This window comes from Geotrypetes seraphini, chromosome 2, assembly GCF_902459505.1.
Source record: "Geotrypetes seraphini chromosome 2, aGeoSer1.1, whole genome shotgun sequence".
NCBI classification, from domain to species: domain Eukaryota; kingdom Metazoa; phylum Chordata; class Amphibia; order Gymnophiona; family Dermophiidae; genus Geotrypetes; species Geotrypetes seraphini.
In genome coordinates, this window is record NC_047085.1 from 496,767,890 (window position 1) to 496,792,208 (window position 24,319).

Genomic DNA, 24,319 nt, shown 5'->3' on the forward strand with positions numbered 1-24,319 from the left:
GTCTAGCCTTGACGTTTCTCTTAGAGCAAAGGTTTCCTCCTTGCACACCTCCGATGCAAGTTAAATTTGTGTAGTTTGATTGTAGAGGCATACAGTTTCACATCAACAGTAGCAAGAGCCTGCTGTAGGTCCCGTGATGTCATTTTAGGGTTAGAGTTTTTGGAGACTTCTTTTAGCATCTTGCAGTCTTCTCTGGGGGTCAACTTGTTTGGACGGCCAGACCTGGGCATGTTGGCAGTTGTTTGGAAAGTTCTCCACTTGTACAATATTTTTCGGTCCATGGAATGGCTAATGTCATATTCTTTAGAGATCTTTTAATATCCCTTAGCAGACTTATAAGCTGCTACAATCTTCTTTCTGAAAGCTTCAGACAGCTCTTTTGATCTCACTGTAGGGTTCACTCTCACCACAGCAGTTATGAGCACACCAAACTAAATGTCTGAGGTTTAAGTAGGGCAAACCACCTTCAAAATGCTGAGTAACAATGTTCTAATCATGTGCACCTGATGTGATACACCTGTGTGTGATTTGAGCCACTTTAAGTGGGAGGATATGTGGGGGTGTCCTAATTTATTCCTCAATTAGAATACACATTTTTGTGGATATCTTTTATTTAATGAGTAAATGAAGGAAAATTTTGTTGTTTACCTGCAATTACATCACTTTATTTTCCAGAGATAAAAAAAAAAAGATTTGACATTGATATGTGAACATTTCTTCAGAAAGAACTGAATATATCTTGGGTGTCCTAACTTCACATGACTGTATGCGCCTTTGTTTTTATAGAAACATGATGGCCCATCTAGTCTGCCCATCCACAGTAACCATTAACTCTTCCTCTAAGAGATCCCACATCCCTATCCCATGCTTTCTTGAATCCACTACCTCCTCTGGGAGGCTGTTCCAAGCATCTACCACCCTTTCTGTAAAAAAGTATTTCCTTAGATTACTCCTGCACCTCATCACCTCTTAATTTCATCCTTTGCCCTCTCATTCTGGAGCTTCCTTTCAAATAAGACTTGCCTCATGCACATTTATGCAATGTAGCTATCATATCTTCCCTCTCCCGCATTTCCTCTAAAGTATACAGATTGAGATCTTTAAGCCTGTCCCCATATGTCTTAGAATGAAGACCACACATCATTTTAGTAGCCATTCTCTGGCCCGACTCCATCCTTTTTATATAATTTTTGAAGGTGTGGCCTCCAGAATTGTACACAATATTCTAAATGAGGTCTCACCAGAGTGTTATACAGGGGCATCAATACCTCCTTTTTCCTACTGGTCATTCTTCTAGCTTTCGCCATCACCTTTTCAACCTGTTTAGCCACCTTAAGACAAGTAGAAATGTATTTGGTCAGAACTCTTTAATGACATTCTGGAAAATGGTAAAGACCCACCTCTTCAACTAAAGGTCACCCTCAGTCTACACCCTTCCCCCTTAAGCCCCACCTCTACTCTTCCTCCTTTCTAATCTTCCCTCTAATTCCTATATAGTCCTCTCTCAGCCTGTACTCAAATAACTTGTATTTAAACTAAACTACTTATATTTAAACTACTGCTCTTAATTTGCTGTATAGTCCCTGTATTTAAACTGCTGCACAGTCGTGTATGTCCAAACATTTAAATCTACTGTATAATCTTGTATGTCCAATTACACTCCATTGTGAATGTTTACTTGTAGACCGTTCTGAGCTACTGGGAGGATGGGATAAAAATCTAAATAAATAAATAAATTTCGGAAGTAGTAGCTAACTTTTGGGGCTGTGTACAGAATTCCTCCGTTTGCACCAACCACCAGGTGCCAAGTTATAGAACTGGCCCTCGTGTCTATAGGAAAAGATGTTGATGACAACAAGGTGAAGGGGGAAAATTTTTCATTCTGTTTCTCCATTCTATTATTTGTTTTATTACAGTAGCAGTATACTTACATGTGTAAAAAAAATGATGCATACAGAGAAAGAAAATTATAGAACTAATGCACAGCCTTATTTGATTATTGTGCTCATTGTACGTTATCGCCACAACCAAGATACAATTTTATAAAGATTTTATTTGTGGCTTAAATGGAAACAGCTATTACGAGAATATAAAATGGTCAGTAGGAAGTTTGGTTTCAATATGAAGTGGGGGGAGTGGAGATGTATATGAGACCTGAGCTAATTTTTTTTTTTTTGGATGGGGGGGGCAATCGAAGTCCTCAAGGGCCTGCACGAGATCTATTTGCATACAATAGAAACAATTCAAGAAAATCAAATCTTATGTTTATTCACTGTGGAAATCTTGAGAAACCCGACTGGAATGTGGCCCTCAAGAACCCTGGTTGCCCACTCCGGCCATATGGGGATATGTTTGCTCTTGACGATGAGAAAGTCCCTAGGATTTGGGTAATACCCAGCTGGGTTTTAAGACTTCATCAACAGTTTGGCCTTGTAGTCATCATGCCACTGATGGCCCTACTGCAACTGGCCCCAGATCAACCGGGGTTAAAGAAGGAAAGTAAAAAGGCAGTTAAAATAATTCTGTCCCAACAGTTACAATCCCGGATGGAAATCTGTTTTCCTGGGATTTCTGAGCTGATTGTTCACCCCATCCCTGATTTGTTGTTTCTCCCTCATATTTGTAGTGCCAAAATTCTCTTCCACCAGTTCCATCAGCTTGCTCTTCACATTGTTTGGAATGGCCATTTTACCATTGGTTCCAGTGAAGTTTGCCACATGGCACCACTGCTTATAGGTCTGCAGCGGGACAAGCGAGCGGAAGATCCATCCTGCAAACCTCAGTAAACTGCCCTGTGATCCAATGTACAGCTCTCGCACTCGCTCCTTGCTGACATTGCACATCTCAATATCCGGAAGGCATATTCTGTTCATTTTGTAAGCTAAAGAAGCTCTCACCCCCAGTTTGCTTTGTTTCTTTTGGCTCAGCCGTCTCAGTTTGGCTGGCATCCGTATGATGTTGGCTAGAACTGGGGTAGATATTTTCTGTGGTATCTCTTTTGTCACCGGGGTATCTTCCTTCAGTGGGCTGATATTTGTCTTATTGTCCTGACAGATTTCTGTCGGCATACATCTACTTCTGTTCATCAATGATGTCTCTGTCCCTGCACTATAATCGTCATTTACAAGTGAGGGATACACTAGATGTTCCTCCTGTTCCTTCTTAAAAGTCTTTTGCTTTATGGGTCTCTGACCCATATTGTTGAGCTCTGTATTTCTGTGATCTACTAAACAATGACTCATGGAGCTTTGATTCACATTATTGTGATCAGTGGAGTTCTGATCCATGGAATTAAGGCCCAAGTTATACTCTATGGAACTACCACTTAGGGTGTTTTGGTCATTGGAGTCCATCCCATTTTTGTTTTTGGACCTATGGCTTATTATCTTGTGTGATACTGGACTGAAGCTCTTTATATTGTGGTTTGCAGTGCTATGGGCTATGGTGGTGCTGTATATGGAGCTATGTCTTTTGGTACTGTGGTCTATAGAAGCACAGTCTAAGAACTTATGATCCATGAAACTACTGTACCTACCATGATTTTCTATGGAGCTAAGGCCTGTGCTGTTGAGACCTGTGGAGTTATGGCTCTTCATGGAGTGGGCTTTGGAGATAAAGCCTTTGAAGCTGTTGTCTATAGAACTATGGACTTTGGTGTTGTACTTTATGGAGCTACGGCCCCTGGAATTGTATCTTGTGGAACTATGAGTCCTGGCCGTATGTGTTTTGGAGATCCAGCTTTTAGCGGTGTGGTCCACAGAGACATTACCTGAGGTGTTGTGGCCTAAAGAGTTCTGGCCCACGCTGTTACGTTTTGTGGAGCTGTGGTCCAATTTGTTGTAGAAGTCCGTTTTGCTGAGGTCTAGGGCATTATGACTTGCAGAACTTTTATCTACATTTCCATAATTCATGGTGCAGCGCTCCATCTTATCCTCCTGATAAGTTTTGTCCATTACACCACGATTGATCTCCTGTTCTTTCCTCAACATCATCACTCTTTGCACTGGCTCAATGCAGACTGAAGGCTTCTGCAACTTCACCCGCTTCTGTCTTCCCAACATAACTCTTCTCACTTCTTGTACGGTTCTTTTCCTTCTGTCTTCTTGTACGGTTCTTTTCCTTCTGTCTAAGTTTGCCACTGATAGCACAGGTTCCTGTAAATTAAGAACAATGCACCACAGATAAGTCACGGATTACCACATTGAAAACAAGATGACCTATATACTTGTAAGCATCTTTTATTAATAGTACAATAAATAAGAGACTACCTCTACTCTCTACCATTCTGTCTTTTGTTTCCCCACAGTGGACACAGTAAACAGGGCTGGCACAACCCAGTAAGCATGGTACACATATCAAAGTTTGGGAGGGGGCACCAAAGCTGCAGCGAGCACCGCTGCTATGTGTGGGCAGATCCAGCAGCAGAAATCAAAAAGCACCAGGAATAAACGCCAGGAGATTTTTGAGGCCATGTGCTCATGAAGGCTTTTACAGTTCCACTCCCTGTGACACAGAATGTTTATTAAAATGCGATATCCTGCTGAAGCTTACAGCAGTTCTCAGTGACTAACAATTAAAATCAAATACATGAAAAAGAAAAGAACTCCATAAAATACAGGAAAGACCCATTCGATCACACAAAAAGAGAGAGAGAGAAAGAGAAAAAAAAAAAAGAATACCCATGTATTTCTATTTAAACCTGGTCGCTCACAAAAATACTTAACTGACCATAGGCTTGAAAGATTCTTTCTGTTTGATTGTTGCCCTGGGACCAGATGTACAGCTCCATAAGAATTGCCGCTGCTGGGTCAGACCAGTGGTCCATCGTGCCCAGCAGTCCGCTCCCGCAGTGGCCCTTAGGTCAAAGGCCAGTGCCCTATTTGAGTCTAGCCTTACTTCGTACGTTCTGGTTCAGCAGGAACTTGTCTAACCTTGTCTTGAATCCCTGGAGGGTGTTTTCCCCTTTAACAGCCTCTGGAAGAGCGTTCCAGATTTCTACCATTCTATGGGTGAAGAAGAACTTCCTTACGTTTGTATGGAATATATCCCCTTTTAACTTTAGAGAGTGCCTTCGTTCTTTCCATAAGAACATAAGAGTTGCAATACTGGGACAGACCGAAGGTCCATCAAGCCCAGTATCCTGTTTCCAAGAGTGGCTAACCCAGGTCCCAAGTATCTGTCAGAAACCCAAAGAGTAGCAACATTCCAGAGCTGAAATTGTGATGTCATAAAGCCTCATTCCACCAATACCGTAGAGCCAGCTTCATCAGTGATGTCACAATGGTTTGATTATCCTATACCGAAGGTCCATCAAGCCCAGTATCCTGTTTCCAACAATGGCCAACCCAGGTCCCCAGTAATAATAATAATAATAACAGTTTATATACCGCAGTACCGTGAAGTTCTATGTGGCTTACAAAAGATTAAACGAAGGTACAAATTGATTGAACTTAAGAGAGGTGGAAGAAAGAGATTAATAGGTCAAGAAAACCATTATTGAGGAGAAAGAGATGTACGGATCAGTTGTCTAGATACTTCAGGAACAGGTATGTTTTTAGACGCTTCCTGAATTCCTCATAAGTAGTGGGCAAAAGCAATTGTTCTAGATCTTTACCCCATAATGCTGCTTGATGTGAGAGGGGCGAAGCGATGCTCGCACGCCTCTCCGGAGCAGGCTCCTGAGCGAGATGTTGGCCCGCTGCTGCAAAATCCCTCTTTTTCCCCACTGGCTCGGGGGAGGGGCGGAGCAATGCTCGTACGCCTCTCCGGAGCGGGCTCCCGCGCAAGATGTACCTAGCTAAATCCCAAGTAGTAAAACAGATTTTATGCTGCTTATCCTTGAAATAAGCAGTGGATTTCCCCAAGCCATCTCAATAATTGCCTATGGACTTCCCTTTTAGGAATTTATCCAAACCTTTTTTAAACCCTGCTAAGCTGATTTCACCACATTCTCTGGCAACAAATTCCAGAGTTTAATTACATGTTGTGTGAAGAAATATTTTCTCCAGTTTGTTTTAAATCTACTACTTAGTAGCTTCATCATATGCCCCATAAGAACATAAGCTGTGGCAGCGGTAACAAACATAGAAACATAGAAATAGACGGCAGATAAGGGCCACGGCCCATCAAGTCTGCCCACCCTACTGTCCCTCCCCTCCCTTTGCCCTGTGAATAGATCCCACGTGTCGATCCCATTTGGCTTTAAAATCAGGCACACTACTAGCCTCAATCACCTGCAGTGGAAGACTATTCCAGCGATCAACCACCCTTTCAGTGAAAAAGAATTTCCTGGTGTCACCTCGTAGTTTTCCGCCTCTGATTTTCCACAGATGCCCTCTTGTTGTTGCGGGATCCCTGAAAAAGAAGATATCTTCCTCAGTCTCAATGCGGCCCGTGAGATACTTGAACGTCTCGATCATGGCCCCCCTCTCCCTGCGCTCCTCGAGCGAGTACAGCCACAATTTGTCTAGCCGTTCCTCGTACGGGAGATCCTTGAGTCCCGAGACCATCCGGGTGGCCATTCTTTGAACCGACTCCAGTCTCAGCACATCCTTGCGATAATGCGGCCTCCAGAATTGCACACAGTATTCCAGGTGGGGTCTCACCATGGATCTGTACAATGGCATAATGACTTCCGGCTTGCGGCTGACGAAATCCCTGCGTATGCAACCTATGATTTGTCTTGTCTTGGATGAAACTTGCTCCACTTGATTGGCAGCCTTCATGTCCTCACCGACGATCACCCCCAAGTCTCGTTCTGCTACTGTTCTTGCTAGGATCTCGCCATTAAGGGTATAGATCTTGCATGGATTTTGGCTGCCCAGGTGCATAACTTTGCATTTTTTGGCATTGAAGCTGAGTTGCCAGGTCCTAGACCAGCGCTCCAGTAGGAGTAGGTCGTGTATCATGTTGTCGGGTGTCGAATCTTCATCCGTTGTGCATTTTCCCACTACATTACTTAGTTTGGCGTCATCGGCGAATAAAGTTATTTTCCCTCGAAGCCCTTCTGTCAGGCCCCTTATAAAGATGTTGAATAGGATCGGGCCCAAGACCAAGCCCTGATCACCTCCGTTATTTCGGAGGAAGTGCCATTCACCACTACCCTTTGAAGCCTACCTCCAAGCCAGTTCCCAACCCATTTCGTCAATGTGTCTCCTAATCCTATAGAACTCATCTTGCTCAGCAACCTGCGGTGTGGTACGCTATCGAATGCTTTGCTAAAGTCCAGGTACACTATGTCCAGGGACTCCCCAATATCCAGCTTCCCCGTCACCCAGTCAAAGAAGCTGATCAGGTTGGATTGGCATGATCTTCCCCTAGTAAATCCATGTTGACGGGGATCCCGTAGATTCTCCTCATCCAGGATCTTATCCAACTGGTGTTTGATTAGAGTTTCCATTAGTTTACTCACTATCGATGTTAGACTCACTGGTCTGTAGTTAGCTGTCTCCGTCTTTGAGGCTTTTTTGTGGAGTGGAATGACGTTGGCCGTCCTCCAGTCCAACGGGACGCTGCCTGTACTAAGGGAGAGGTTGAAGAGTGCTGACAGTGGCTCTGCCAAGACATCACTCAACTCCCTAAGCACCCTGGGGTGTAGGTTGTCAGGCCCCATTGCCTTGTTAACCTTGAGCTTTGACAGCTCACCGTAGACACTGCTGGGCGTAAACTCGAAGTTACTAAACGGGTCAACTGAGTCGGCCCTTGTCTGTAGCTGAGGGCCTAGCCCCGGCGCTTCTTGGGTGAAGGCTGAGCAGAAGCATTCATTTAATAGTTGGGCTTTTTCCGAATCCTTTTCCACATAGTCTCCGTCTGGTTTCTTAAGACGTATGATCCCGCCTGAGTTCCTACTTCTGTCACTGATATACCTGAAGAAGGATTTATCTCCCTTCCGGATGTTCTTTGCTAGAGACTCCTCCATGTGGAATTTAGCCTCCCTAACTGCTGTTTTGATGGCTTTTGATTTGGTCAAGTAGTCTGCTGTAGAGTCCTGTTTCCCTGATTGTTTGTAAGAGATGAATGCTTTTTTCTTCTCCTTGATGAGGTCTGAGATCTCCGCAGTAAACCACTGCGGCTTGTTGTTCCTTCGCCGTTTGCTTACTAATTTAACATAGCGGTTTGTCGCTTCATGTATGGTGGCTTTCAAAGTCGACCACATTTCTTCCACGCTATCAGTTTCTGTTTGCCTTTGAAGCGCCTGGTGAACAAAGGAACCCATGTCTAGGAAGTTTGTGTCTTTGAATTTGAGGACCTTGGTTAGTGTGGTGGATTTAGTGAAACCTTTCCTAAGATCGAACCATACCATGTTGTGGTCGCTGGAGGCCAATGTGTCCCCCACCGAGACCTCTGTTACACTATCCCCATTGGTGAGTAATAGGTCCAGTATTGCCTGATCCCTTGTAGGGTCCAACACCAGTTGCTTGAGACCAGCTCCATTCATAGAGTTTAATAGCCTCCTACTGCTGCCGGAAGCAGAGGTAAGTGTATCCCAATCCACATCAGGCATGTTAAAGTCACCTAACAATACCGTGTCCCCACGTAAGGTGATATTTTCTATATCTCCGATTATTTCCCTATCCAGGTCAAAGGATGCAGCAGGAGGGAGGGAGGTAAGTAGATGGGTTGGAGGGGAAATGCTGCGTTGGAGGAGAGAGAAGGGGTGATGATGAATGGCTGGGTGTGAGAGAAGGGGTAATGTTGAGTGGGTGAGTGGGTTGGAATAGAGAAGGAGCTATGCTGGGTAGGTAGGTAGGTGTGAGAGAGGGTGTAATATACAGGTGGATATACTGGTTCACTCCCTTATACTATCAAAATTGGAATACTGTAATTCTTTATATAAAGGTGTCTCGCAGAAAGAACTCTGATGATCCAAAATACCGCTATTAAAATCAATTCCAATTCCAGAAAATTTGACCATGTCACCCTCCTGAAAAAAACTCACTGGCTCCCAATTGTGCATAGAATAACATATAAAATAGAAACTGGAAAGATCATACAAGACTTAACTATACATTTTGGTGGAATTCTATATGTTATATATATAAAATGGAATGAGTTCTTGCTATACAAAAAGGAAATTATAATAAGTTTAAAAAAATGTGGGGGCCATTGATTGAATATTCGAATGATTAGACACCTTTTAATAGGAAGAATAATATGATATGGGATTGGGAGGGTATAATATATAAGATTCAAATAAAGTGTTTAATATGTGTGGAATGGGTGAGGGGAGGGGGGATAATATAAGATCTAATATTGTATGAGTTATACAAGTGATTTATATGAATATTGATTATTTATTGTATACTTGTTATGAGATATAAAAATGAATAAAGAATTGGAAAAAAACCCCACAAAAAACCACAAAGTTCAAACTACGAATGTTCCAAGTTTCATTGACAAAATTATTATACCCCATACACCAACTCGTTCACTTAGATCCACTGCTCTAAGTCTATTGTCGGTTCCCTCATTAAATACGTGTCATAACACTATATTTTTGGTAACAGCCCCACTCACATGGCATTGTCTGACAGCTTACTTAAGGGGGGAAGAGAGTCTTGATAAGTTCAAAAGAGCCCTTAAAAGTTTTCTTTTCAAAGACGCGTTTGTGTCTTTATTTCAACTAACCTCCAAATTCTCGGTATTAGCCTGTTTATGGCTTTGGCAAGATATTTTGGTACGCCATCAGCAGCGTGAAGGACATTGTTGTGCCGACAATCCTGCCTCGACATTTGCGCCGCCCCATCTCCTTCGTTTGTGGCCGAAATTGTAAGTGTGTGTGTGTGGGGGGGGGGGGGGGGGGGTATTTGCGGCAATGGTGCGCGTCGGCATCAGCGAGGAGACCGGGACTTGTAAGTGTGTTGGGGAGTTCCTCCCCACACCTCCCTCAATGAGAGTGGGAGTGTATTGGGGGGTTCCCCCCCAAACCCATCCTCAGAGCGCAAACGGGAAGGAAATAGGGCAGAGCACATTTGTCCTGCGCGAAAATGTCTGAGCGGGATTGTCAGTGCGCCAATGTCCTGTGCACTTTTGACGGGTCACCGATATTTAACGTTCTTTTCCCCCCTCCTCACTTCATATCATTTTTATGTTTCTTTCCTAAAAATATTGTAGTTCACCCTTTTCCTAATGTTTCCAGCATGTCTGTTAGTGTCTTTGTCACTATTCATGTTTCAAATTTTAAGTGATTTATAAAATTTTAATAAATTTGAACTTGAAGGGATTGAAACAGGAGGGGCAATGATGGACAAGGGGGACTAAAGAGAGATGGGGTGATGCTACCTTGGAGGGGAAGGAAGAAACAAAGGAAATGCTGGACAGACACTGGGGGAACGGAGGTAATAGCATAAAATGTATATTCAATTGCGTTATGTCACCAATTTCTATATGGTACAATTCCTGAATTTTTTAAGAGCTTGATGGCTGGGTATCAACCATTAAGATCATTGCGTTCCGAGAGTTCGGCACTGCTGAAAACGAAAGCTAATCCTAAATATGCGGAAATGAATGGCATGACTTTTACATGCAAGTTGTGGAATGGCCTTGTTGGCCAAATTCGAAAACGTAGAGAAAGGAACTCATTCAGGCAAATGTTAAAAAACACAACTATTTGTAGATGCATTTCTATGAGCAATTGATCCCATGGAAAGATTTAATCTGTCTGTTTTGTTCTTACTTTGTTCAGACTTTTTAAGATTTTATGTACTTTTTGTAAACCATTTTGGAAAAAAACAGTATAGAAATTTTAAAAATAAATATGTTTGCATTGAATTCATTGCTTGTTGTGAATTTTATTTAAATAGGTCATTTTTTTCCCTCATGTATATATTTTTTTTTTTAATTTATCATCATTTATTCATTTTTCAACAAAAACAATTATTAAACGGATCAAAAATAAAACATCTAAACAAGTTAGGAATCATTAAAGCAAAATAATAATTTTTAAGACTCTTCCATGTATATCAGTTGACAAAATAGCAAAAAGGAGGACTGGAGGGAAATATAAATCAACAAAAAAAACCAAAAAAAATCACTCCAATGTAAAAAACATACACCATCTATGCCCCAGTAAGTATGATACTAAAGCGAAAGAAAAGCCTGAGCTCAACGGAGAGGTGTACCCACACTCTTCCACCCTGACATCACAGGCAAAAAAACTTTCACAAAAGTTACATATCGACAGGTGGGAGCCTAAAAAGAGCCAAGAAAAAAAATTGTGGAAAAACCACCGATTATAATCACAGGTCGATGATCGTTTCTTGGCATAAGACCACTGCCTCAGGGCCAACACTCCAGGCTATCAATTTAAAGTTCCACTCAGCCATACAGTGCTGATCAAATTATTATTGATTTTGGCAATGCTGAGAGCTTTAGGACAGTTAAGATCGGTGTCAGGTCAAAACCACGGAAGTCAAAGGCGCGCGCCGACAACTGAGCACAGTGTGGAGGCGTGCGCCGAAGAAAATAACTGTTTTTAGGGGCTCCGACGGGGGTGTGTGGGGGGGAACCCCCCACTTTACTTTATACAGATCGCGCCGTGTTGTGGGGCGTTGGGGGGGGTTGTAACCCCCCACATTTTACTGAAAACTTCACTTTTTCCCTAAAAACAGGGAAAAAGTTAAGTTTACAGTATAATGAGGGGGGTTACAACCCCCCAAACCCCCCACAACGCCGCCACGATCTTTATTAAGTAAAGTGGGGGGGCTCCCCAACAAAAACCCCCATCGGAGCCCCTAAAAACTGTCATTTTCTTCGGTGCGCGCCTCCGTCTTACGCTCAGTTGTCGGCACGCGCCTTTGTCTTCCGCGGTTTTGTCTATGAACCGTTAAGATCAGCATAAACCAGGGATCTCAAAATTCCTTCTTGAGGGCCGCAATCCAGTCGGGTTTTCAGGATTTCCCCAATGAATATGCATTAAAAGCAGTGCATGCACATAGATCTCATGCATATTCATTAGGGAAATCCTGAAAACCCGACTGGATTGCGGCCCTCAAAGAGGGACTTTGAGACCCCTGGCGTAAACTAAACTGCTGTGTTTGGCTGATGCTTACAGCACGGAAGGTGCTGGGAACAGGTGTGCTGCCTCAGAATGACAGTTGAGATGGAAGACTTTTCACTGGCTGTCCAGACCAGCTCAGTTACATTTCAGCACAGCAAATTATTATTTAGGGTAGGATGATTAATACTACAGACTGAAGCATCTCATTTTTGGGTGTCCTAAGTATTTATTAAATACAAGGTATTTAACAAACCTTTTCTAGTCATCAGCGTGTGTTTGTGTTCTATAAAAGGAGATTATGTACTTACCCTGGTAAGATCTTTTCCAGTAGATAAGTGAGACATTCTAGACCTTAGGATTATTTCCCTTTACCCGCATGGACTGCAGAAGAGAACCATTCCAGGTTTTCTCTGTCTCTAGAGTACTTCACAGGCTAGCTTAGCTCCTCCTATCAGACAGTACCCAAGCATGAAAGGACACAAACAGCTGTGAAGTAGAGGCACCTGTAATGACAGGCTAAACATTGTTCTGCTCAAAACAACTAAACAGCACCCGTAACTGCCAACATAGGCTCAGCGAATGGCCACTAAGATGGTCTCAGGACTCAAGGATCTCCCATATGAAGAACGTCTAAGCAGGCTGCAGTTATATTCTTTCGAGGAACGCAGAGAGAGGGGAGACATGATAGAGCGTTCAAATATCTCACAGGCCGTGTTGAGGTGGAGGAAGATATCTTTTTTCTTACGGGTCCCACGGCAACAAGAGGACATCCACTCAAACTCAAGGGTGGGAGACTTCATGGTGACATCAGGAAGTACTTCTTCACCGAAAGGGTGGTTGATGGTTGGAATGGTCTTCCACGTCAGGTAGTCGAAGCCAGCAACGTGCTCGACTTCAAGAGACGATGGGATAAACATGTGGCTTCGCTCCACTGAAATGCTTAGGGGAGGGTTCTTTTAGAGGGAGGGTTCTTTGAGTGGGCAGACTTGTTGGGCCATTGTCCCTTTTCTGCCGTCATACTCTATGTATTCTATGTAGACCACCAGGTAAGGTCTGGGGAGGTGGGGGGTGATTCCGGTTTTAGGAAATCACGAGTCCTAAAACCACAACTCAGGAGGGGGAAGTGTAGAAGCAAAGATTGCAATGTGTAAGCAAGAACATGGGGATTTACAAACACGCGCAACGTATAACATAATCGGTCCTACCTTGTCTTTTTCTAGGGTCGCAGCAGGCTTCAAATGCTTGAAAAGATGAGTCAGGAAAAGTATCTGATGATGTTCAATTCTAGCCATGCGCTTCTCCAATCGCTCCAATATTGTAAGAACTGGAGTGTAAAGAAGAAAAAGAAGAGGCCCTTTACTAAATACACAGCATGGGCAAGACGAAACATGGCAAATACTTATTTTATTTCGTTATTTTCATTTATATTCCAGCAAGCAATAAACCTGAATATCTGACACTAGGCCGTATTTACATACTGATGAATTGATTTTAGGCTTTGACACTACAATTAAATTAAGGAAAGAATATTTTAAAATAAATGATAAAGTTGAACCCATAATCAGTCAGTAGTTTATATATATTAAATAAATATTTGAGGTTATGGTTAGGAAGGAGGTTTTGAAGTAAATGATTACATCACATGCATCCATGTTAAAAGAGGTCTCTTTACTAAGAAAAGTGCATTTTTATGATACTTCAGCCTCCCAATATATTTACCTGGGGATAAGTTTTTTGTTATCAAAATAGGGTATCATTTGAATGATAAAAGATAGTGGGTTGATAGAAGTGGCACATTTATCTTTAAAAAGAAGCGAAACACTGATGTGTGAAAAAAACTATCTAAAGTAGGTATCGTTTAAACTATACTTTATACCCCCTTTTTCATAATTGATGAGATGTATATGTGGGTTGGATTAGAGAATGACACGGTGGTTGTTACCCGCCAAAACGGTGTCCAAAAAAAAAGATCACCGCGACTTCGGGGACAAGGCCATTCACCGCCCCATGGAGCAGTGAATGGTAGCACGGGGCGGTGAACAAAGGTTCGATCTGGCAGTCCACTCTCTCCCGCCGGCCGATCATGCATCTCCCTCCCTCCTTTTTCCTTACCTTTTTTTCTTGAAACTGGCGATTTCTATAAGGCTACGAGCTGTATTACAGCCGGAGCCTTGAAGTCGTGTCGCGTTGCCTGCTGGAAAAAGTCTCCTCTGCTGGAAAAAGTCTCCTCCTCTGCAACTTCCTGTTTCCGGTTGCATCGGAGGAGACTTTTCTAGCAGGCAACCCGACGCGACTTCAAGGCTCCGGCTGTAATACAGCTCGCAGCCTTATAGAAATCGCCAGTTTCAAGAAGAAAAGGTAAGGGAAAAGGAGGGAGGGAGGGAAATGCACGGCTGGCCGGCGGGAGGGATGGACCGCGTGAAGGGTGCTGGGGATGGGGGGGATGGAGAGGAGAAGATGCTGAAGATGGGGACGGTGATGGGACGGTGACGGGGAGGTGAAGGGAACGGGGCGGTGTAGAGGATGGTGGTCTGGGGACGGGGACAGAATTTTCCCCCGTGTCATTCTCTAGGTTGGATAACTTGTAAGGTGACCCGTTTGTGTTGTTTGAATTTCACTATGCTGTATCTGTCAGCCCTTGAATGCACAAAGACCTAACCAGACATGTGAAAGGAATCTGAAAAATGATACCGGAGCGTGGAAAAACAGCACAGTTACTTACCGTAACAGGTGTTATCCAGGGACAGCAGGCAGATATTCTTAACGCACGGGTGACGTCACCGACGGAGCCCTCGGTACGGACCTTTTTAACTAGAAAGTTCTAGTTGGCCGCACCGCGCGTGCGCGAGTGCCTTCCCGCCCGACGGAGGAGTGCGTGGTCCCCAGTTTCTTCGTTTCCGCGGAGCGAAGAAGACGCGTGTGTTTTTTCAACGGCCGTTGAAATCACTTTTTGCCTTCCCGCTCGCGCTTTTTTTCCCATTTTTTCTTCTTTTTTGCCTTCGGGTTTCTTTTTCTTTGATTTGTAAAAAAAAAACAAAAAAAAAACTTAGCTTTTTTTTCCCTTTTTTCGATTTTGCCCCGGCGGGGCCTGTTGCCATTATACAGGCCTCGGGGTTCGATTTTGCGGAGGCTGTTTTCCCCTTCATGCCCCCGCAGGTCGGTTTTAAGAAGTGCCAGCGGTGTGCACGCCCGATCTCCCTCACTGACCCACACAATTGGTGTTTGCAGTGTTTGGGTCCGGAGCATCGGGCGGACTCCTGCACCCGCTGTGCCACTCTTAAAAAGCGGACGTTTAAAAACTGAAAAATCCAACAAACTCTTTTGTTGGGCACCGGGTCGACGATGGACTCCTCGGCATCGACAGCGGTGCCGCAGAAATCGGCACCATCTACTTCGACACCGCCCGACCCCACATCAGCGTCTCTGGCGCCAGGTAAGCCGGCTAAGAAGCCTCCCTCTTCCCTCGAGCGTCCTCCAACCACGGTGGCGACACCGACCTTGCCGGCCTCGCGCCGACCCCGCAAGCGCTCCGCCCCGATTTCGGTGAGTGCCTCATCATCGGCCTCCTCATCGCCGGGGTGTGGAGCGGCATCTAAGGAACCGAAGCAAAAGAAAGCGGTTCCGATGCCACCCCTGGATGACCGTATTTGTGTTGTTTGAATTTCACTATGCTGTATCTGTCAGCCCTTGAATGCACAAAGACCTAACCAGACATGTGAAAGGAATCTGAAAAATGATAGCGCAGCGTGGAAAAACTGGCATGACTGTACATGCAAATGAAATTGTCATATGCAAAGCAGGGGTTTCACACTAAGGGGGGGGGGAGTTAATAAGATGTAAAATGTCAACCTACAATATCTCAGTACCACAGGTTACTGACTCCCGTGGAATATGCTTAATGCTGCTTGTGAACAACCTTGCAAGCAGTATTATGCTACTGCACGACTCATATTCCGTGAGAGCCGCTATTCTCACATTACCCCTCTCCTCAAGTCACTTCATTGGCTCCCCGTCCATTTCCGAATTCAGTTTAGACTTCTCTTACTGACTTACTGAAGCCCCCCCAATATCTCTCCTCACTTATCTCCCCCTATGCTCCTACCCCGTGATCTCCACTTACATTACATTACATTGCGGTTCAAGGCGGATTACAAGAGTTATGAACACTGGATTACAAAGCGATATCTGGTTCAGGTGGCTAAAAAAGAAACATGAATTCCAAAAAGATCTGGTTATTTCTAGGGAAGATAAGAGTAGAGCAGGTTGTTTCGGGGGGATCGAGATGAATGTGGAAGGACAGAGGGAGACTTGTGGTGTTAAGATTTGATCTGGGATTTCTTGAAAAGTACAGTGGTACCTCGGTTTACGAGTGCACCGGTTTGCGAGTGTTTTGCAAGACGAGCAAAACATTCGCAAAATCGGCGCCTTGGAAACCGAGCGCACCTCGATTTGCGAGCGCCCCACCCCGCGAACGGCACCCTCCCCCTGCGATCCGGCACCCCCCCGCCGCAACCTGAAGTCCCCCAGAGCCCTCTTCTTACTTTAATGTAGCACCGACATGTCGGCCTCCTCTTCTGTGCTGGCCTTGGGCATGTGCGGATGCTCAAGGCCTGCGAGTTCACGTTCTCCCCCCCCCCCCCGAGAACCGGCATTGCTCCCCCCGAAGGCTCCCCCTCCGCGAACCGGCACCCTCCCCCCCGCGATCCGCACCCCCCCGCCACCATCGGGCACCCCACTGCCGCGATCTGAGGTCCCCCCCCCGCCCGAACCCTCTTCTTACTTTGCTGTAGCCTCCGCAGCGGCACCGGCACCAGCATGTCCTGTGCGTGGTGCCGGTGCCTGAAGATCTGCTTCCTGTGCTGGGCCTTGAGCATGCGCACATGCTCAAGGCCCAGCACAGGAAGTAGATCTTCAGGCACAGGCACCATGCACAGGACATGCTGGTGCCAGTGCCGCTGCGGAGGCTACAGCAAAGTAAGAAGAGGGTTCGAGTGGGTTGGGGGGACCACGTGGCGGGGGGAGTGCCCGATGGCAGCGGGGGGGGCCCAATGGCATCGGGGGGGTGCCGGATCGCGGGGGGGGGGGGGCGCTCGCAAATCGAAGCGCGCTCGGTTTCCGAGGCGCCGATTTTGCGAATGTTTTGCTCGTCTTGCAAAACACTCGCAAACTGGTGCACTCGTAAACCGAGGTACCACTGTATAAGCACATATAGAATTTCATTAAACTAAATACAAGAAATAATGATGCCTTCCCACCTCGGATGGCCTGATGCTTCTTAAAGGGACACATTAATCAATGATGATGTGTCCCTGCCCATATCCCAAACAGAAATTCAAGTTTTACTAATTCTTGATATACTATTCCACATTGTATCATTTATAAAATAGCTCTTCTCTCCTTTAAGTCTCAGGAATCTAAAGAACCGGCCTTTATTCATATTTTTTTTAAAATAATTTTTACAACAGTTCAGAATGGAATTTTACAGCCAAACACCATTAGAAAATGAGATCATTATTAAATATGAACTATTTCCATCTAGCCCACTTTAAGAAAGGGCTAACTTCCTTTTATTTAACAATATAAATCAAGAAAAACAAGAATTCCCCTTAACAACTAGGGGAATATTCCTCTATTTAGGTGCACTAATAATATATCTCCTCAAAAATAACAGTTACTAGGTCTTATTTCGTTCATTCATATTCAGGAAACTTTCCAATTGAATTGAATCCCAGAAAATAAATTCTTTACCCTGCAGTTGCACAAGGCACTTGCATGGGAACTTTAAATAAAATGTGACTCCAAGAGCCAATACTCTGGGTTTTAAAGAGAGAAAAGCTTTCCTCCTCCTATGGGTAGATTATTCACAAACTTCTTATTCCACATGAACCTACACGAGTCTTAAGATCCTCCTCTCAGTACCTTCTTCATACACCGTCATTAAAAATTATTGGCTCACGTCGTGCTACTTCCTTCGCAGTCACAGCTCCCATGATATGGAATTCTTTACCGCTGTACAGTACTCCCCCGATATTCGCGGGGGTTCTGTTCCAGGAACCCCCACGAATCTTGAAAAACCACGAATACGGAGACTGGACAGGGCAGTGGGAGAGGCAGGAGAGAGCAGCAGCCGGATCGCCGGCGAGTGCAGGAAATCACTCGCCGTATACTCCGGCCGCCTCTTCCTGCACTAAGTCAGGCCTTACCATTACATTACATTACATTAGTGATTTCTATTCCGCTTGTTCCTTGCGGTTCTAAGCGGATTACATTAGAAGATGGCTGGTCATTTCCAGGCGATGACAATACAATTATTTGTATAACTTTACAAACTTTGCATACCTAACTTTACATAACTTTTCGTACATAACTTTACATACTTTGTGTTACTTTACATTATCTTACCGTGCTTGCATAACTTGCATTAAGTTTACATAATTTATCTTACATAATTTATCTTACATAACTTTACAAGACTTTACGTAGAGTTATTTTATGTTATTTTACCTTATTATTCCAGTACATTGCATAACTTACATTACATGATATTACAAAGCATAACCTTATGTTATATTACAACGCATAACCTTATGTTACATTACATAATATTACAAAGCATAATCTTATGTTACCAAAGAATCGTCTGTTCCTAGGTTGTTATATCTGATTTTTCGGTATTTGGGGAAACTGTGTTTCTAGATATGAATTGGCTGTTCGCCCGTTGCAACTAGATTAGATGTTGCCTATGGGGATGAAATTGCAGTTGGTTGTGAGTTGCAGGAGGTTATGAAGGGAGAGAAGATGATGGTAGATTATAATATTGGGATGTGTTTTTTGAATAGTATGGTTTTTATATCTTTTCGAAACGCTTTGTAGTCCGTAGTTGTGGTCAGCAGCTTGGATATGATGGGGTCAATTTTCGCAGCCTGTGTAGCAAGTAGGTTGTCATATAGCTTTTTGCGTTTTGTGCCTTTGAGTGAGGGGTAGGTGAATGGGGTCTGGGTTCTCCTTACTCTAGTTGAGAGGTTTCGGGTTAGGCGGCTGTTTAGGTAGAGAGGTGCTGTTCCGTTTAGTGCTTTGAATAATAGACAGTATAGTTTGAATTGAGTTCTTGCTTGTATCGGTAGCCAGTGTGAGTCGAGATAGGCATTAGTGATGTGATCGTATTTTCCTAGCGAGTAGATAAGTCTGAGTGCTGTGTTCTGTACTGTCTGTAATTGTTTGGTCATGTAAGCAGGGCAGGGTAGATAAAGGCTGTTGCAGTAGTCTACAAGTCCTAGTACAAGTGATTGGACTAAGATCCTGTATTGTATTTTATCCCAGGACAAGCAGGCAGCATATTCTTAACACATGGGTGACGTCACCGACGGAGCCCTCGGTACGGACCTTTTAACTAGAAGTTTCTAGTTGGCCGCACCGCGCGTGCGCGAGTGCCTTCCCGCCCGACGGAGGAGTGCGTGGTCCCCAGTTTCTTCGTTTCCGCGGAGCGAAGAAGACGCGTGTATTTTTTCAACGGCCGTTGAAATCACTTTTTGCCTTCCCGCTCGCGCTTTTGTTATATTTTTTTCTTCCTCTACCTCCGGGTTTCCTTTTTCTTTCAATTACAAAAAAAAAAAAAAAAAAAAACTTTGATTTTTCTTGTTTCTTTCGTTTTTGCCCCGGCGGGGCCTGTTGCCATTATACAGGCCTCGGACTTCGATTTTGCGGAGGCTATCTTCCCCTTCATGCCCCCGCAGGTCGGTTTTAAGAAGTGCCAGCGGTGTGCACGCCCGATCTCCGTTTCTGACCCACACAATTGGTGTTTGCAGTGCCTGGGTCCGGAGCATCGGGCAGATTCCTGCACCCGCTGTGCCACTTTACAAAAACGTACTCTTAAAAACCGAAGAATCCAGCAAACCCTGCTCTTCGGCTCCGAGTCGGCGATGGATTCATCACCCTCAGCGGCGGTACCGCAGAAATCGGCACCGTCCAGCTCGACACCGACCGATCCCGCATCGGCGCCACTGGCGCCAGGTAAGCCGGCTAAGAAGCCTTCCTCTTCCCTCGAGCGCCCTCCAGCTACGGTGACGACACCGTCCATACCGGCATCGCACCGGTCCCGTAAACGCTCCGCCCCGATAACGGTGAGTGCCTCGTCATCGGCCTCCTCATCGCCGGGGCGTGGAGCGGCATCCAAGGAACCGAAGAAAAAGAAAGCGGTTCCGATGCCACCCCTGGATGACCGTATCTCGGCCATCCTACAAACTCAGCTTCAGGAGCAGTTGAAGAAACAGCTTGAACAACTGCTACCCTCTATCCTGGCACCGCTCCTTCCGGTACCAGACCGGCCCGAGCCCCGCACCGAGCCCCCGGTGTCCACTCCTTCGGTACCGGTAAACACCTCGATGCCGATCCTTTCGGCACAACAACTTCCTGATGATCCTGTGGTTCATTCTCGAACCACAGTGGATCCTGCTCGGCACCAGGCGGTACGGCACTCTTCTCGGGACCGAGAACGACGCCGATCGTCCTCCCCTGGTGCCGTTTCGGTGCGCTCTGGTAAATCTTTGTCCAAAACTCACCACACCGCACCCTCCACCCCGGTGTCCCGACACGCACCAGAGGTCAGGGATCCGGATTTATGGGAGGAGACTCCTCTCGGTACCGAGGAGGATCCCTCCTCATCTGATGAGGAACCATCGGCGCCTGATGCCTCCTCTAAACCTGAGCAGTCCTCTTTTTCTAAATTTCTGAGGGAAATGTCTGCTGCTCTGTCACTTCCCCTTGAATCTGACTCCAAAAAGTCCCAAGCCTTTTTAGAAGCCTTAGACTTTGAGCAACCTCCTAAAGAGTTCCTCAAACTTCCCGTACATGACATCTTACGGGAGACATTCTACAAAAATTTGGAAAATCCCCTCACGGTACCGGGAGCTCCCCGTAAACTGGACAACCTTTACCGTGTCATCCCTATTCCAGGATTCGACAAATCTCAATTGCCCCATGAGTCCCTTCTGGTGGAATCCACCTTAAAAAAGACTCAGGGCTCCAGTGTCTATGCCTCTACCCCTCCTGGCAGAGAAGGTAAGACCATGGACAAGTTTGGCAAGAGGCTTTACCAAAATGCCATGCTTGCCAACAGGGCAAACAACTATTCCTTCCATTTTTCCTTTTATCTCAAACACTTGGTCCAACAGCTGTCTGCCCTCCAGAAGTACCTTCCTGAGCGCAAGGTCCCGCTATTCCAGCAGCACATATCTGGCCTTCTCCAAATGCGCAAGTATATGGTCCGCTCGATCTACGACTCCTTCGAGCTCACCTCTCGGGCCTCTGCCATGGCTGTAGCCATGCGTCGCTTGGCCTGGCTCAGAGTCTCCGACCTGGACATCAACCACCAGGACCGCCTGGCCAACGCCCCCTGTCTCGGGGATGAGCTTTTTGGAGAGTCACTGGATTCCACCACCCAGAAACTCTCCGCCCATGAGACTAGGTGGGACACCCTAATCAAGCCGAAAAAGAAGGCTCCGCCTGCTCGACCCTATCGGCCTCAATCATCCTACCAGCGGAGGTTCTCAGCCAGGCCACTCAATCCGCCTCCCCAACAATCTCGGCGACCCCGTCAACAGCAGCACCATGCCCAGGCTCGGTCTCAGGCCACCCAACCCTCCAAGCCTCCTCAGCCTGCTAAACAATCTCAGCCCTTTTGACTCTTCTCTCCAGGGCATAGCCAGTCATCCACCCTCGCTGCCTCTTCCACAGCCTATCGGGGGTCGTCTCACCATTTTCTCAAGCCGTTGGGAAGTCATCACGTCGGACCAGTGGGTCCTCAACATCATCCGCCACGGCTACTCTCTCAACTTCCAGACTCTGCCTCCGGACAACCTTCCCGTAGAGTCTGCTTCAAACTCATCTCAAACCCCCCTCCTCCTGAGGGAGGTTCAATCCCTCCTCCTTCTCAATGCCATCGAAGAAGTACCTCTAGATCAAAGGGGGCAGGGATTCTACTCCCGCTACTTCCTGGTACCCAAAAAGACGGGAGACCTCCGTCCCATTCTCGATCTCAGGGACCTCAACAAGTGTCTGGTCAAGGAGAAGTTCAGAATGCTCTCCCTTGCCACGCTCTATCCTCTTCTTTCTCAACACGACTGGCTATGTTCCCTGGACCTCAAAGAGGCCTACACTCACATCTCCATCAATCAACATTCTCGCCGCTACCTGCGATTCCAGGTACTGCACCACCACTATCAGTACAAGGTGCTACCGTTCGGCCTCGCCTCCTCACCCAGGGTCTTCACCAAGTGCCTTATAGTGGTAGCGGCCTTCCTCAGGTCTCACAACCTCCAGGTGTTCCCCTATTTGGACGATTGGTTGGTGAAAGCACCTACGTCTCCACTTGTGCTACAGGCTACTCATCACACCATCTCTCTCCTCCACCTCCTGGGGTTCGAGATCAACTACCCCAAGTCGCATCTGCTTCCCACCCAGCGACTTCAATTCATTGGAGCAGTTCTGGACACCACGCTAATGAGGGCTTTTCTCCCCTCCGATCGCAAGCAGACCCTGCTCCATCTCTGCCGTCAGGTACTCATGCATCCCTCCATTCCTGCTCGACAGATGATGGTCCTCCTGGGTCACATGGCCTCGACAGTGCATGTCCTTCCTCTGGCTCGTCTCCACCTTCGTACACCTCAGTGGACGCTCGCCAACCAGTGGTCACAGACTACGGATCTTCTTTCTCATCCCATCTCTGTGACATCATCTCTTCAGCAATCTCTCCAATGGTGGTTGAACTCCTCAAATCTTTCCAGGGGTCTACTTTTCCATCTGCCCCCCCACTCTATGATCATCACCACAGATGCGTCCCCCTACGCGTGGGGAGCTCACCTGGGAGATCTACGCACCCAGGGACTTTGGACCCCACAGGAGCGTCGTCATCACATCAATTTCCTGGAACTCAGAGCCATATTCTACGCCCTCAAGGCTTTCCAGCATCTTCTCTGTCCTCAAGTCCTCCTCCTGTGCACAGACAATCAAGTCGCCATGTACTACATAAACAAGCAGGGCGGCACCGGATCTCGCCCCCTTTGTCTGGAGGCTCTGCGCATCTGGACCTGGGCCACGGACCGCAATCTCTTTCTCAGGGCGGTCTATATCCAGGGCGAACAGAACTCTCTGGCCGACAATCTCAGCCGCATCCTTCAACCTCACGAGTGGACGTTGGACCCTCCGACTCTACTCTCCATCTTTGCTCGATGGGGCACTCCGCAGGTGGACCTCTTTGCAGCACCTCACAACCATCAGCTGCCCCAATTCTGTTCCAGACTCTTCTCTCCTCACCGTCTGGCCCCGGATGCATTCCTGCTCGACTGGAGGGATCGGTTCCTCTATGCCTTCCCTCCACTTCCTTTGATGTTGCGGACCTTGTCCAAACTCCGCAAGGACAATGCCACCATGATCCTCATCGCCCCTCGGTGGCCTCGTCAACACTGGTTCTCCCTTCTGCTTCAACTCAGCTCCAGGGAGCCCATTCCTCTTCCTGTGTTTCCTACGCTACTTACACAGCAGAATCAGTCTCTACTACATCCCAACCTGTCTTCCCTCCACCTGACAGCTTGGTTTCTCTCGGGCTGACCTCTCCGGAGAATCTATCTCAACCGGTCCGCCTCATTTTGGACGCCTCCAGGAAACCGGCCACTCTTCAATGTTACCATCAGAAGTGGACCAGATTCTCCTCGTGGTGTCTCCGGCATCATCAAGAACCCACCTCTTTGGCGGTGGAAACTGTCTTGGACTATTTGCTCTCGCTGTCCAACGCTGGCCTCAAAACCACTTCCATCAGAGTCCACCTCAGTGCCATCACTGCGTTTCACGAGCCTATTCTCGGAAAACCCCTCACGGCTCATCCTCTGGTTTCAAGATTTATGAGAGGGCTCTTCAACATCAAACCGCCTCTCAAGCCTCCTCCCGTCGTCTGGGACCTGAATGTGGTTCTCTCTGCCCTTATGAAACCTCCGTTTGAGCCTCTTGCCACAACTTCATTCAGGCTTCTTACCTGGAAGGTGCTTTTCCTAATTGCCATCACCTCTGCCAGGAGGGTTAGCGAACTGCATGCACTGGTTGCCGACCCACCGTTCACTGTTTTTCACCATGACAAGGTTGTTCTGCGTACCCACCCTAAATTCCTTCCCAAGGTGGTCTCAGCTTTTCACCTCAACCAGTCCATTGTGCTTCCCGTCTTCTTTCCTAAGCCTCACTCGCATCCTGGAGAACAGGCGTTGCACACGCTGGATTGTAAGCGTGCCCTTGCTTACTACCTTGATCGTACCAGAGCTCACCGAACATCCCCTC

General features: G+C 46.3%; 1 protein-coding gene across 4 annotated transcripts in view; it reads right to left on the reverse strand.

Moving 5' to 3' along the window:
* Positions 1 to 2,129: 2,129 nt before the first annotated feature.
* Positions 2,130 to 24,319, reverse strand: part of LOC117354440 (zinc finger protein 354A-like) — a 57,083-nt gene continuing 34,893 nt past the window's right edge. For all 4 annotated transcript variants that reach the window (XM_033931986.1, XM_033931987.1, XM_033931989.1 and 1 more), the window contains 2 exons: positions 13,204 to 13,322; positions 2,130 to 4,154 (listed from right to left, as the gene is read on the reverse strand). In XM_033931986.1, coding sequence (XP_033787877.1) covers positions 2,535 to 4,154; positions 13,204 to 13,322 — 1,739 coding nt within the window. In that variant the 3' untranslated portion in view covers positions 2,130 to 2,534. The remainder of the gene's footprint in view (positions 4,155 to 13,203; positions 13,323 to 24,319) is intronic.